At 33.9% G+C, this 16,003-nt stretch overlaps 1 protein-coding gene and 1 pseudogene across 1 annotated transcript; one reads left to right on the top strand and one right to left on the bottom strand.

Moving 5' to 3' along the window:
• Positions 1–13: 13 nt before the first annotated feature.
• LOC142526612 (3-hydroxy-3-methylglutaryl-coenzyme A reductase-like) lies at positions 14–2,689 on the top strand. Its single transcript, XM_075631114.1, has 4 exons — positions 14–201; positions 284–1,400; positions 1,489–1,835; positions 2,185–2,689. The coding sequence occupies exons 2-4, from the start codon at positions 287–289 to the stop codon at positions 2,419–2,421; spliced, it is 1,698 nt and encodes a 565-aa protein (XP_075487229.1). The 5' UTR covers positions 14–201; positions 284–286; the 3' UTR covers positions 2,422–2,689.
• Positions 2,690–2,909: 220 nt separating this feature from the next.
• Positions 2,910–12,421, bottom strand: LOC142526614 (AT-rich interactive domain-containing protein 6-like; annotated as a pseudogene).
• Between the last annotated feature and the right edge of the window lie 3,582 nt (positions 12,422–16,003).

A 16,003-nucleotide genomic window follows, 5' to 3' on the forward strand; every position in this document is an offset into this window, starting at 1 on the left:
TGGAGTGGCAGGGCCAGAAAGCGGAATTTACTCTCATAGGGTAGGTACGAACACAAATGAAACGCGTAGGCCTCCCCACCTCCATTTCCACCCCTATAAATTCATTCTTCATCACCACCGCTGCAAATCACCACCTCCTCCGCCTTCGTCCATCTCTCAATCCTTTATCCTTTTCTCCATTTGCCGAGAAAGGGTGAAAAGGTGGAAGCTTGATCACATTTTTCTTGCATACGTTTACATTTTGAGGTGGAATTTCGGTTGTGATTTGGTTTTCTTTTTGAAGGAAATGGAGGCTCGTCGGAGGATGATCAAGGGTGGCGTTCAGCAGCCGCAGATTCATAGAAATGATAAAGATTCGGAGGCGGTGAAGGCCACCGATGCTCTTCCGCTTCCTATGTATCTGACCAACATTGTCTTCTTCTGTCTCTTTTTCTCCGTCGTTTATTATCTGCTTCTGAGGTGGAGAGAGAAGATCAGAAACTCCACGCCGCTCCATGTGGTAACCCTCTCCGAAATCGCGGCCATTGTCACGTTCATAGCCTCCTTCATTTATCTACTCGGGTTCTTCGGCATCGGCTTTGTGCAGTCCCTTCTCATTCCTCGCGCTTCCCACGAAGACATTTTGGATGAGGACGATTTTGATCTCAGGGTGCTTAAGGATGATTCTCGTGCTGCTCCTTGTGGGGTGGCCGATCATTGCAAGATTAGCGATCCGCAATTGTCTCCTTGTACGCCTGTGGAGGACGAGGAGATCATAAAGTCTGTGGTAGAGGGCAAGACCCCATCGTACTCTCTGGAATCCAAGCTGGGCGATTGCCGCCGAGCCGCTGCCATCCGCCGAGAAGCCCTGCAGCGCACAACTGGCAAATCCCTCGCGGGGCTGCCTCTCGAGGGCTTTGATTACGATGCCATACTTGGCCAGTGCTGCGAAATGCCTGTGGGTTACGTTCAGATTCCCGTTGGCATCGCAGGGCCGCTTTTGTTGGACGGAAGGGAGTACTCGGTTCCAATGGCCACAACGGAGGGTTGCCTGGTGGCCAGCACCAATAGGGGATGCAAGGCCATCCATGCCTCTGGTGGTGCCACGGCTGTACTTTTGAGGGATGCAATGACCAGGGCTCCTGTCGTTAGATTCGGCACCGCCAAACGGGCTACTGAGTTGAAGTTCTTCCTCGAGGATTCCCACAATTTCGAGGACTTGTCCCTTGTTTTCAATAGTTCCAGCCGATTTGCTAGGCTTCAGAGCATCAAGTGTGCAATTGCTGGCAAGAATCTGTACATCAGGTTCTCTTGCAGCACAGGGGATGCCATGGGGATGAACATGGTCTCCAAGGGAGTGCAGAACGTCATGGACTTCCTCGGAAACGACTTCCCAGACATGGATGTTATTGGTATCTCTGGTAATTTTTCTCTCTTCAAAAGAATCATGTTTCTTTTTCTTTACTTACCACCGCAAACTAATTCATCATATCTACCTTAATCGAACAGGAAACTACTGTTCCGACAAGAAACCGGCTGCAGTCAATTGGATCGAAGGCCGGGGCAAGTCAGTTGTTTGTGAAGCTATTATCAAGGAAGAGGTAGTGAAGAAGGTTCTCAAGACCGACGTTGCTTCCTTGGTGGAGCTCAATATGCTAAAGAACCTCACTGGTTCTGCCATTGCTGGAGCTCTGGGTGGCTTCAACGCTCATGCCAGCAATATTGTGTCCGCTATCTACATCGCCACGGGTCAAGATCCTGCCCAAAATATCGAGAGTTCTCACTGCATCACCATGATGGAAGCAGTCAATGGTGGAAGGGACCTTCATATCTCTGTTACCATGCCTTCTATTGAGGTAAGCTTCACTTCTTTCCATTTCATGCTGGATGTTGTTGTTGGCTAGAGATTTGTTCAAAACAACGATTTTAGGAGGGCCTACAGAATGTCAGACGTTCATAATTTCATATATAGGACCCACAGTGGTCCCCCCTATAGAAATCTTGCCCATAAAATATGGATCACGGAGACTAATCTGCTGATATTCCTCCATCATATTTCTCGGCACCAATATTAAGATATCAAATCTGAATAGAGTCCAAACAACTGGCTTCCATCACAATTTCCCAGTGGCATCATAACCAAATATTATGTTTGATTGAGGACCATTGTTCTTGCATTAATATCTTTGCCATGTTCCTATATAGGTTGGCACAATCGGAGGTGGGACTCAATTGGGGTCTCAATCAGCCTGCCTGAACCTTCTTGGAGTAAAGGGAGCCAGTAAGGAGGCACCAGGATCAAACTCCAGGTTGCTAGCTACCATTGTGGCTGGTGCAGTTCTTGCGGGCGAGCTGTCTCTCATGTCGGCTATCGCTGCCGGCCAACTCGTCAAGAGCCATATGAAATACAACAGATCAAGTAAAGATGTGTCCAAGATGTAACTTCTGGCTCGCATATGAATTCAAACAATAATGATGTTAAACCCATACCCGGGATTATTACTTTCCTTCTCGTTTTTTCGCATTTTTTTATACTTGCAAGAAGCCCGGAGGTGGAAATTTTGTATATACAGGGGAATACTAGTCAGTCCTAGCAAAACAAAGCTTCATCTGCTTTTCTATTTCTACTGGCTATCAGTATCATTGTTTCTATCTTTCCACTGTATCCAGTATTTTCAATTTTATAGAGAATTCCAAAAGATTGCTATTTGATTGTTTTCCATTTTAATAAACAGAATTTACTCCATTATTTGTAGTTTTTCCCACGCTTACGAGAATTCTGTAGCATTAATAACATGTGTAGTTTCTCTTTCGGTTATTCTTATGTTATTATCACTCTTTTAGTATTTCTCAAAACGGAACCAAGCATTGTAATTTAACTCATATTTCCAAATTGAAGCCAACTAATAAATACTAGTTATACAAATCAATAGTGATAACCACATTAAAATTGTTGTCCAAATATAACCAACATCCTGAAATTACATCAAATTTCGCAAGAAGGGGGAACATTTGATACAAGGGGAAAACAACGACGCCTAACAGAAATCTTTCCAGTTTCAAGAACAAGAGTAGAGCCGGTGGAGGAGTGTCCTAAAAGCCTCAAAGTCCCAAGCTTTTAAGTGATTCTACCAAAAGAAAATAATAGTAAACGGGATTCAACGATATATGTAGAAACCTAAAGGCAGTCAGTCATCAGTCAGTCACCACTCGGACAATAACATATCCCTAGCAAATTTTTAAATTTGAAATAAAACTATCTATCCTTCTAACGACAACTATATCATTTCCTAAACATCTGATTGCTCGAACGGTACTCGCACGAATAGCTGCCCATGCAAGGTCACCACAGCGGATGTCAGATGAGGATCGATTCTAGACGGCAAGGTGACTACCTGGGAACACGAAGAGGAGAGGAAACCTCATTCAAATACAAATTGAACAAGTTATAAACAATGTAAACAAATTAAACCCACTCCTATATTTTCCATGAAAAAACAAGACAATGATAAATTGTTAGAACATACAAATGTTTTAGATCTGGTTAGTCTAGAGGTGAGTAAAATATCAATCTACTCGAGCTAACTCATGGAATATAATTAGTTCAGTAATTTGATACTGTTCAATAATTGATCCATTGCATAATACAATTAATTCAGTACAGCGTCCATGCTTTTCTAAGAAAACACTTGCCAAGTCAAAAGTTAGTATATTTTCAAATTATATGTTCGATTCGATTAGTTCGATTATTTTGGTCAGTTCAAGTTTTATGATAGTTAAATTAAATTTGGTTGGCTATATTTCGGCGAAAATGTGGACAGGTTAATTCAATATCTAAAACGTATTGACTGAGGAGTAAATTCAATACCGCTGGCCCAAGATTAATATCATGTACAGGACAAGCAGATACCAAACCATGTTATGTACTAGGCCACCCGGTCGTCCAAAACCAAAATGTATGACAGTCACTTAGATCAATGAGCTTAGAGATCAAAATTAATAAATCCCACGCTTACTATTTTGAAAAAAATGGATACAAGACAAATATTCCACGTTCCTCGGTCCTCGCATTCACACCAAAATAGATTTAGTAATGTAAACCTTGAATGACATGTCATAACCTTTTTAAATGGAGTGACACCCCATGGATTATCCTGCTCTTCTGGTTGCCCAGATATAACCAAACGGCCTGCAGGATCCGACTGTACACGCACCTGCCATAGAAGAACGAGTCAAAAATAACAAGTCAGATCATATAAAGACATTCAAAGTTTGGTTTTAAACCGAAAAACAGTAAATCCAAATCGACAAAGCCAAAAACCGAACCGAAACCAACCGAAAACCGAATTTTTTAATTTGGATATAAATTTAAAACTGAAGTTTTTATGGTTCAATTTCAGATTATATATGTCAAAACTGAAATGCAAAAAAAAAAAAAAAAAAAAAAAGCCAAAGTTTAATTTGATTAGTAATTTTATTTATATTTTTATTTACATTATATCTTTTATGAAATGATATTTAAGTGAATTAAGAATATTATTTTAAATTTTAGTTCTTTGTTATTTTATTTAACTCATTTAAAGTTATATTTAAAGAAGATTCACTAAAAAGATAATATATTATATTTTAAAAATGTTTAAATTATAAATTTAAATAATTTTCGAAACCGAATAAAACGAACTGAAATAATCAAACCAAAAGAAAATGATTCGGATATCGAATTATATATTTCTAAAACAAAAACCGAAAAAACCGAAATAATTTGCATAAAACTGAACCGAATCGAAGAACACCCCTAACAATGACCGGCGATACCCAAAAGAATAAGAAATGTACATAAGCCTGTTACTTGCCTCCTCACGCAAAAACCCGGGAACTAAAGCATAGACTTCAAAACAATCTTTCTGCAGAAAATAGTTACTTTAACGAGTAAAATCTCTATGAAATAGCAAACATACACCATTAAATATAAAAGGAATGGTAAGAAAAACGCACAGTTTTTTGCACGTTGACCTTCACCCAATCAGCCTGGGACACCAACATCCACAACCATCATCTCCTGTCTGTCCATAACACTGAATTTCGTAAGTGGACAGAAAAGAAGGCATGCAGAACAAGTACATTCAAAACCAGCAACTCAGTCGGACAGGGCATGTGTGACATGTCCAAATGATGAGGTAACCATATTTTTTTTAGTTGTCATTTCAATGTTAGTAAAGACCTACTTTGACAGAGAGAGAGGATAAGACATAATGAAGAATCCAGAAACCGATTGTCTATGTATGATTATGAATTATGATACATCTATCAACCTCATAGTTAGTTTCTAGCAGATAAAAGATTGTAGTAGAAACGCCAGTAATTTTTTGTCAATACCATCTTCAATTTATCATCACATTTCCAGACGTCACCTGTCAATGCCCCCAAAACAAGCTTCTTACCAAGTAGGGGAATAATTGAGGGGAAGGGAAACAAGGATTGAGTTAAATTGGGAGTTCACAATATCTTATATTTTTGGGGAGACTGATCTTTGTTCATTGGAATGGCTGAAACTGTCGCAATCATTGGTTATTACAAATGGAAACAATACGCGACAAGGTTGGGGAGGGGATATGACAGCTTTAGCAGTTGCAAAGGATATGAGTGGGTGGTGAAATCTAGGGGAAGGGGCTTTTGTTTATTGGTATGTGGTACAAATGATGAAAGGTAGCATCAGTTCTAGGGGAAAACTTTGAAGTAGTTGACAGTGGAGGGAGATAGGGTTTAGTAGCTGGGTGGTAGAGGTAAATAGAGGGGTGACAGAGGTGGAGACATTACATGAGTGAAGTAGATAGAAGATTTTAACTTCTTTATACTAAAGTTTGGTGGTACTTTATCAAAAAATTCCTAACCACAGCTCCTCGGGATAAGAACATGAGTAATCTTCCAAAAAGAAAAAGAAAACAGTGACGAACAATCCCCACTGACAAAAGTAGAGCTGAATGCAGGATGAAAAGGCTTTTATAAAAGCTCTACATCATCCTGAAGCAAAATAGAAATCTTTAACATTGGGAAGGCAATTGTCACCAGAAAGAAATAAGATGTCAAAGGTTATGTCCAGAACCTGATAAGGCTTCAAATTACAAGATCTTAACTGTTGTTTTGACGCTAAACGTGCAACTTTGACAGCTTGCTCAACAGGAGATGATCCCTTACGCTTCAGAAAACCTTGGGCAATAACAAACACCAATGATGTAAAATCCAAAATATGGAAAATAAAGTTATAAAAGGACCAATCTGATTACGGTAGCAAGACTTACCAATATTTCTCAAGTGTTTTTCACGCTTCAACGATGTAATTGGGTTCTTATCCTGTCAAAACAATATTCAAGAAACAAAAGATGGAAATCTCAATTATGGTTAATTAATACGATCTTAATTGTTTAAGAGACCAAGCACAGATGGAGAGGACATTCAAAAATGAAATTTATTGTGACTTATACCTTAATGATTGGATCTCCAACCTCACCATTGCCGAGAAGGCGCTGGGAATGCCATCCCTGCATGGCACGAGCAGCAGCATCCCTTCTTGCCCTACCACCTGATCCTGGAGCATGGTTAGGATCGACCTACAAGTATTGGAAATTGGATCACCAAATTTTATAACATATACAGTTTCTTGTCATCAGAAACTGTTCAACATTTAAAATACTGCAATCCAGGAATATTACAAAACTAGTTAAATATTGCTTTGAAAAGAGATGTCATAGCCTGGAATTCAACTTGCATCACAAGTACAACATATGAAAAGGAGTTTGAGCCACTATCACAATTAGCAAAAGTCAAAAAAAAATAATGAATCACCAGATTCCCAGAAACAGGATCCGATAAAGTAGCTCACAAGTACAACATATGAATAGGAGTCTGAGCTACTATCAAACTTAGCAGAAATCAAAATGAAAAAAATAAGGAATCACCTGATTCCCAGAAACAGGATCCGGTAAAGTGGCACCAGTGAACGGTAGCACACCATTACGCATTTTGTACTTCTCATACTCCAACAGCGCCTGCAAGACAAATCATCAGCTCTAGAATGCGCAAGAAAAAAACAACATTTTCTATGACCATGTATAACCCACAATAGACATCGGACTGTCGTGTACGAATGTCCATAATGCAGGCAGACCAATAAGCAAAAGCTAACTGTACCAGCAAACAATCAAAGATTAAAGAAAAATGGAATAAATGGTATGCATCGAAATGTAAAAAGAAAACAGTAAGGAGACTTTTTCATGGCATATCAAACATTGCCAACTTCATGCTTGTTAAAATAACAAGTCAGGAATTTGATCCCAAATGTGACAGCAGAACAGCCTTAAAATACTCCAAGTCCATTTCCTTATCACTGTAAGAAGAGAAAAATAACTCTAATGAACAAAATTTTTCCCGAAATCAGCATGAGGAGGAACATGACATGGCATTCCTGATCCAGAAGAAAAGGTCGAACAAAAAAACACAGTAATGCCCTACTACCTAGAACTTTACAGTATCCAATTATTACCTTTTCCTATAGCTCAAGCTGCTGGAAATGTTAACAAATAATACTCAACATCCCTAGTAACCACCCAACTAGTGTTTAGCAGTCTTTAAACACTTCCTATCACGTCAACGTCGTTTTCCCAAATAGAGTGATGACAAGACTTATCATACAGGTCACTTTTCATAGTCACTCATATATATAGGTAAGAGAGAATTTTCTTACAAGAAAAAATTATAAAATGGTGCATTGACTTCATGGAATTCAATCAGTTATTATTTGGAATAGGAAAAAAACGACAAAAATGAAGGTTCAAATCTTCTGTCCACATCCAGCCATAGCAATTTGGAAAACTCAAACAGCGACAAACATGAATATATGTATGATGCTCCTTTCGTCACAAACAAAAGAACAAAATGACACTTCATTACACCATTCCAAGGATCATTGCTTGCACCATTATACAGTCACATAGACACAAACGTAATGCAAAAAAAAAAAAAAAGATACCTAGACAAAAAAAAAGATTAGCTTCTAAACCACCAATACATGAAAGAACTGCTTTACAATGATAAATCGTGAAAGAAACTTGTGATTATAACCTTCTCATAGAAACCTCGAAACGTCCAAGAAACAGTGGTGCAGGTCCTGTTTAAAGTAGCAAACAATATTTAAACATATAGATGTTCACTTCAAAGAAAGTAAGAAACTGCAGAAATGTGAAGATTATGACAGTCCATGAGAGTGTGCATTAATAAGCATATAAGTGGTCCTAAGTACAATAAAATATCGGATTTACTCATAGAATATAAATAAAGGTTTATACTCACTTGGGAGGCCTAAAGGATTCTCCTACTTGACGCCACAACTTCAATGAAGTAACCTACAAATTGAGAATCAAGATGAAGGTTATAAAGGTTTGCATCATACTAATCAATTATATGTTTAAACCAAAATACAATTTTAAAAGGTAAAAAGATCAACGTGGCGTTCAAAAAAGTAGTATAGATCAACAGATATAAATTAAACTTCCCTTAATCAAAGCCTCTAATTCTTCATATGATTGTTTTTCGTACACAATTAAGTACAACCATAAAGGTACTTATCAACCTACAGTAATTGGCACCCCATACAAATTGGGGCAAATGAAAAAGAACACATCAACTGCAGTCGTGAAATCAAGCACCACATCATCAGCTTGACTTTATTTCAAAACAGACATAGCTTTCTTAAGTCTGTACAACATCTTGTTACCTTAAGCAATATATCCCCACTCTGCTTCTTGTATATCCATATACACTTCTAACAAGTCAACAAATGAGAAGACATTCTTTGCATCTAGTTGAAACACGGTCCACTCCTTATTCATGACAATGGACGGAATGACTCGAACTGTATTTGGTCAATCAACACGAGAGAATCTCAAAATAATCTACATCATTCATGTTTATAGCATTTAGCAACTAAGTTGCCTTGAAACCTAGCAGTTATATGATTGGGCTTGTGTTTGACAGTAAAGATATATGACTGACCAACGACATGAATGTGTTCAGGAACGTAGGTGGTGGTCGGGATCTATGCTTAAATTTTAAAGGCTTGGTGTTGGTCAAGATCGCGGAGGCATAATACATTCATTCCTTTGTCAATGGACTTGCAATGGCATGTGCATTGAGATGAAAACTATAAACATCCTTGGAAGAAGGATCAATAAGTTTAGGAAGTGGAATGGAGAGGTTGATTCATCAATATCAGAGAAATGTAAATAGGGAGAATCCTCAAGATTGGTTTGGTCATCCTTGTAGAATATTAACTAATATTCGACAATATCAGTTAATTGTTGAAGTACTGAAGTAGTCAACATTATTCTTTAATATAGTACATATAAACATCATTCTCTTATTCCATATTCCAAATTCCAATGAGAAATAACTAATAAGAGGTCTAAATGTCCTTGGCATAAATTTAAACTAGATAGGGCCACAAAAGCGGTAGTAGTTAAAAATACACAGCCAGAACGAACAAAGTACTCTCACATTTTCAATATATGTGTTAAACTCGTGACTTAGCTTGGTTTACCAGCTTAATCAAGATCCAAATGAACTAGTAAAAAAGGTTTGCCTTTAAAAAATGTATGTTTCCTTTTGTCTAGTGGCTTTAACCATATAACTTCTAAGGGAGACACAAGGTTATATACCAACCTTGTATCCTTGACTGTGGAGAAGGTTCAAATTGTTACATTTTTGTCTAAGTTCAAATGCACCATGTAATCTATTTAAATGTAAAATATGATTTTCTAGTTAAATTATAATTTATAAGTAAAAAAATTTAAAGATATTTTTATTTAGCCATGACTTTGAGATAAAGTTATGAAATCAATTTTCGATATGTCAATAGAGATCTTATAGACTCATAATGAATATGAGATAGTAATTGCGTTGAAAGGTGAATTAAAGTTTTAACTCACTATTGAGTTGAGATTTTAAGAATATAGTTGAGGTATATTGAGCATCAGCTTAAGCTCCAAGATTTCATGTAGGTGTTCAGTTCTATATTGAGATTTTACAAGCAATTATGAAATTATGATTTCTTTTTGGTAAATAAAATTACAAGGAAACATGATAATTTAGCACAAGAGAAAGTTCAACCATGTGAACAAGTTCGGGTAAATTAGCTTTTGGTGGCTAGGTAACGACATGATGAACTTAACAAGAGGTTGATCGGTTTTAGTTGTTATTTAATACTATACTAAGGTCGAAGATAATTAGAAGGAAAATAGTAATAGTAGATAAAAAAAATACATATTGAAATTTCAAGTATATTTAGTTGACTCAATTATGTACATTTTAAAAGCACAAACTTTTATGGTCTATAATTTTAGACACAACGAAGTTTATGATAAAATCATGATATGAAGTTTGTGAATTGAATTAGAATATTTAGGCATGAATCATTTAATTTTTTAAAATTTTTTGAGCTTTGTATTTAAGAAATTGTTTATGCTAATGCAAAGAAAAATATTAATAGTTAATGTAACAATGAGGAATCAGTTAGGCATAATTTGTTACAATGATATAAGGACTTATAATCGTGGATACTATAGGATATATCAATATAAGTGTTAGTAAAATATTTGTGGCGAATTAAAATTTAGATCATGACGACTAAAGAAAAATTGGACATGCAGCTGTCATAGGAGATTCTTTCCCGCCCCAATTATGTTCTGTGCATAGAGTTTTCAAAATACGTATATATACATGAATATGTGCACACATATATATAGTTCATGCACGAGGACCTAAAAAAATGGACAGAAGCTTTTTAGGAGAGTGTACAGCATGTTCCACATTTTAGCAAATAATTGAGTGTATGGAGTTCTGCTTTTAAAATGAAATCTAAAGTTTTTTCATGCTTTGGTATCAATGATTGATGGGTGTGTGAATTGTGGAATGTGTGTGTGTGCGCGCGCGCCTGTACATACACCCATATAGATGAGTTTGGTTGGCAAGTTTGCTGAAATTTTATTTTTTAGAGTATTTTTAGGACGTTCAACTAAAGCTCGTCTCATAGCCAACACTAACTAGACTGAAGGGGTGTTAAGCCTTTACCACAAAGCACTAGCATTCTTAAGCATTATATCAAGGAAACAAAATCTGCTGGACAAGTGACAAGAAAAAATTAAGAGGATGTCATGAGCTATTAATGTAGGGCATGTTCAAGCTTGCGTTAAAACCTTTTGTTGTTAAGTTCCCAAACACCAATAAAGGAACAGAGGATATATCAAGGAACATGCTGAGGAAATAACTTCATTTTAGTCGATTCCTTGTGAAAGATGATAGAACAAACAATAAGAACGAGCAATCCCAGGCACACCTGTTCATAGCCACCGAGTCTGATCACAGCTCTCCACAACCTGTTTCGAAGGGAATGTAATGACAAACTGAAAATTTGAAAATCTTCACGTGATGCAAAACGACCACAGTAGACTTACTTGAGGCAATTCAATGGCTCTTGGTAGAATTTTGGAGGCTTAAACTCCAAGCACCTTTCTCTATGGAAAGTTTCGAGCTCCTTCATAAACGCAGACTGCTCCTCTTCTGTTCCCGATTCATTCCCTGTTACATCATCCGCATCCAACAGGAAATGTTTAGAAGGGGTTCCAAGTACAGTTTCGCGTGTTCCATTAAGTTGAGGTTCATGCAACTCTGTCTCCATTTTCCGCTGCACCTTTGTATCTGAAAATGCACCATTTAGTTCCTCATTTCCGTTCTTGGTCGCAACCTCCTCCTCTTTCACCCCGTATACCGTTCCCTCCTCTCCCTGGACATTTCTCTTTTGAGTCGAATCATCGCTCAATTCCTCCTCCCTGGATCCGTTCTCTGCAGATGACAAAATACCCGGAACCAGATCAGTTGATTCTTCTTCCAGCTTTACGCGTTCTGCTTCTACGTCCGGCAATGCCCTGTCCAACGCAACAGAGTCGCCGCATATGTCTTTAGAATTAACATCTACAGTGGAAGGAACTTTTCCCTCAGCCCCGTTTTCCAGCAATTGAGACTTCCCATTCACATGTTCGGCGGCCCGGGGAGCATCTTTCACATTACTTTCTCCATTGTCACCCTCTACTTCGTTCTGAATTTCCGTATCCTTGGACTCTTGAAACTCTTCGTTTTCAATGATTGATGTCTGAAGATTATCCGGAGCAGCAGCGGCGGCTGCCCCACCTCCATGTGCATCCCTAACAGCTTCTTCGTTATCCTCCATCCCTCGTCTGCCGTTTATATCAAGCCCTCCCAGTAAAAAATAAATAAAGAAAACCTAATTGAAGTATCCCTGAACCCTAGTTTTTTCTAGCAATAACACATTAAAAGGTCAAAATTCCGTGTCCCATAGGAAATGCCAAAGGAATATTTTGGGGGAATCACAACACCGTTTTAATATCCGTTTTACGTGACAAAAGATTGCTTGCTTATACATGTTATTATTATTTTTAATTTGATCAAACAATATTAAATAATTAATATAAAATTATTTTAATTTAAAAGAATTATTCGATTTAAAAATAAAATTTGTATATATATTTTTCTTATGTAAAATATGAGTTGATATGAGTAAGTTTTTAGTAGGATAATAACGATAATTTAATAATATATATATATATACTTCAAAAGGGATTTTTTATAGTAAATTTCTGATCCCAAAAAATCTCTTTTTGTCTAAAATTTAATATTTTTAAGTAAATTTTTCTTGAAATTTTATAGCATTCTTCAGGTTCGGGTATATATATTTAATCTAAAAATTTACTGGAACGTATTTAATTCAGAATTTTGATGACTTTTAATGACTTTTTCAAATGATAGACTTTTATGAATTTGATAGAATTTTATTGACTTTTACAGAATCTCACATATTTATAAATAGATTTACGTGGATTTATGTAAATTTGTTTGCAAGATTTTTATAGACTTTTGTGAATTTTTTTTATAAAATTTAAAAAATTTGTACTTAATTATAACATATTATTTTTTATTAATTTTTTAAACTAACAATTAATTAACATATATAACATATTCCGTTTGAAATAGTTTTTCAATGTTTATATTAATAAATGAATTTCCTTATTTAAAAGTAAAATCATGTAATCCTTACATTTGTATATATGTGAGTTTGTATGTATACTTGTAAATTTTTTAAAATACATCAATTGATTAATTTGTAACTTTGTTTTTAAATTGATAATATACATGTGAAAAGAAAATTTGTGTGGATATAATTTTGTATAAAAATATCATAGCTTACATATTAATTGAAATTGAAAATGCTAAAAAGAATTTAAAAAATCATGGTTGTTGCGAGGCTATTCAATTATTAAGAATTAAGCGATATTTTTTTGGACCTTCTTTTATTATTATTGCATATTACATTAATTTGTATAAATCATAAATTAAAAATTACAAAATCAATTATGAAATTCAAAATTCCTATGATATTAAAATAAAAAATTATTAAATGAACAATCCATAAAAATGAAAAATTAAAAAAAGAAAGATGAAAATATATATAGAGATACACTTCTAAAATTTGAGATAGTGATAGAGATAGATGGAAGGAGATAAGATAAGATAAGAAAAGAGATGATGTGAAGCGTCAGAGAGAGAAATGAATAGCTTGTGCATGAATTAGAAGTTTTAAAAATCCATCAAAATCTTTTGGTTGAACCAAATACAATTTTTGACAATTTATAGCTGTATCTTAGGCTTTAATGTTTGTATGTCGATGAATCCATGAAGTTATTAAAAGTCTATTGAAAATTTGAATACCTATAGATTTTTATAGAGTTTTTAAAAGTCAATGTTGAATACCACTTGACTTTTTAAAACTCTATGAAAGTCTATTTCGAATATCATTAGACTTCTATATAGTATGTAAAAGTCTAAATTGAATACATCTAAACTTTTAAAGTCATTAAAATTCAATAAATCTCCTACATTGAATACACCCCCTTAATTGAATTTTGTATATTTTAAAAACATGGTAGTCAGATTCCATGTCGGAATGAATGAAAGTCAAAATCCGTTGATGACAACATAATAGAAACTCTCGGAATAAGAGAACACTTTCTTGGATCAAAATTCTACATTTATCCAATATCATCGTGGAATCCAATGTCTTATTAGTAATCAAACAATCTTAACAATGAGAGCACCCACAATGAGGATGTTATAACACTCATTTAACACCCAACGCCCACTCACAATAGCACGCGCCAGACACTCCAGCACGCGCCACAAAACACGTGGGGTAGCCGCCCCAGGTGGGTCCTACGTGTTTTGGTTTTAAAATTTATTTTTAAACGGGTTCCACGTATTTTGAAATTATTATTTTTTATTTTTTTATTCATTAATTTTGGATTTTCATATCATTGTAAATTTTTTAATAATTTTGAATTTTCATGCCGTTGTAAATTTTTTTAAACTATTTACTCAACGTTCATTTTCTATTATTATTATTATTATATTTGAGAGTGATTGTAATTTTTAATTATAGTATTTGTCATTTCGATTAATGTGATTTTTAATCATTATCTTCTTTGCAAAATTGTTATCGTCAACTAGCCGTTGCAAAGTAGCCGTTGGAAGCTAGCTGTTGCGATATTTTTTTCGAACATCTACTTTATTTAATAAATATATTTAAAAAAACATTAATATTATTTATGAAAATTAATAAAATTATTTTACTAAAAAGTAAGATTATTTTAAAAATAAGAATAATTATTTAAATAATGTAAAATATATTTAAAACATATTTATTTAATATGAAAAATTTTTAAGATGATTGAATGGACTGTGAGACCCATAAATAATGAGTTTGAATGTTAAAAAGAATGTGAGTAAAAGAGATATGTTGTTATAATGAGTATGTGGCAGTGAACCCCACGATTTTTGATGAGTTGGTGGGTGTTATAACACCACCCATTGTGGATGCTCTTAGATGGTGTATTATTTTTTATTTTTTATTTTTTTAGAGATTTGTTGATTTTTATATATATATATATATATAAATAACAGATTTACGAGCACTAATATATTTTATTGACTTTTGTAAAATCTTACATATTTATAAAGATTTTCACATAATCTTATAGATTTATTTTGCAGATGTTTATTGATATTTGTAAATTTTTTCATAGAATTTTATGGATTTTGTAATTATGATTGTCAATTTTTTTTAAAAAAAATTGAACTAATAGTTGAACATTAATAAATTTTATTTATTTGAAATATTTTTATCTATCAATATAAATTTTTTTTTACTTATTGATTTAATTTACGAATGTGATAAATAAGTAAGTGTTAAATTTATTACAATTAAACTTCAATTATTCACGTCAATTCAACATATTTATTTATTTAATTAATATTTTAAAAAAATATGTAACTTTTATTTCAATATTAATAAATAATCAAATTTAAAATAATTTTATTCAATTTAAGTAAAATTTTATATAAACATATATATCAATTTTGTTTTTGACAATACGTCTTAAAAAAAAATAAAAAAATAATTATTTATACTTAAAAATAGAGAATAAATATGTTAAAGTATCTGTAGTTAGTATAACTTTATAAAATTTTTATATAGTTATTTTATTTAGTTATTTTTATATATACATATATTTATAAAAAAATTAAAGTATTTATCAATCATACAGACATTATATATATATATATATATATATATATATTCAAATGAATACAAATTTTTATTCATTATCATATGTATAACTTTGAGTTATCGTGAAAATTAAAATATAAATTAACTATAATTATAAAAAATAATTAAACATCAAATGTTATATAATAATTATTAAAAAAATATTTTAGTTATTAAAATAATAATTATTATTTTCAATTTACTGACTAGTAAAACATTATAATTTTTTTGATATACAGTGTAATAAATTTTTTATAAATATAATTTTAAATTTTGCAATATTTTATGATTAGAACT

This window comes from Primulina tabacum, chromosome 15 (assembly GCF_025594145.1).
Source record: "Primulina tabacum isolate GXHZ01 chromosome 15, ASM2559414v2, whole genome shotgun sequence".
NCBI lineage: Eukaryota > Viridiplantae > Streptophyta > Magnoliopsida > Lamiales > Gesneriaceae > Primulina > Primulina tabacum.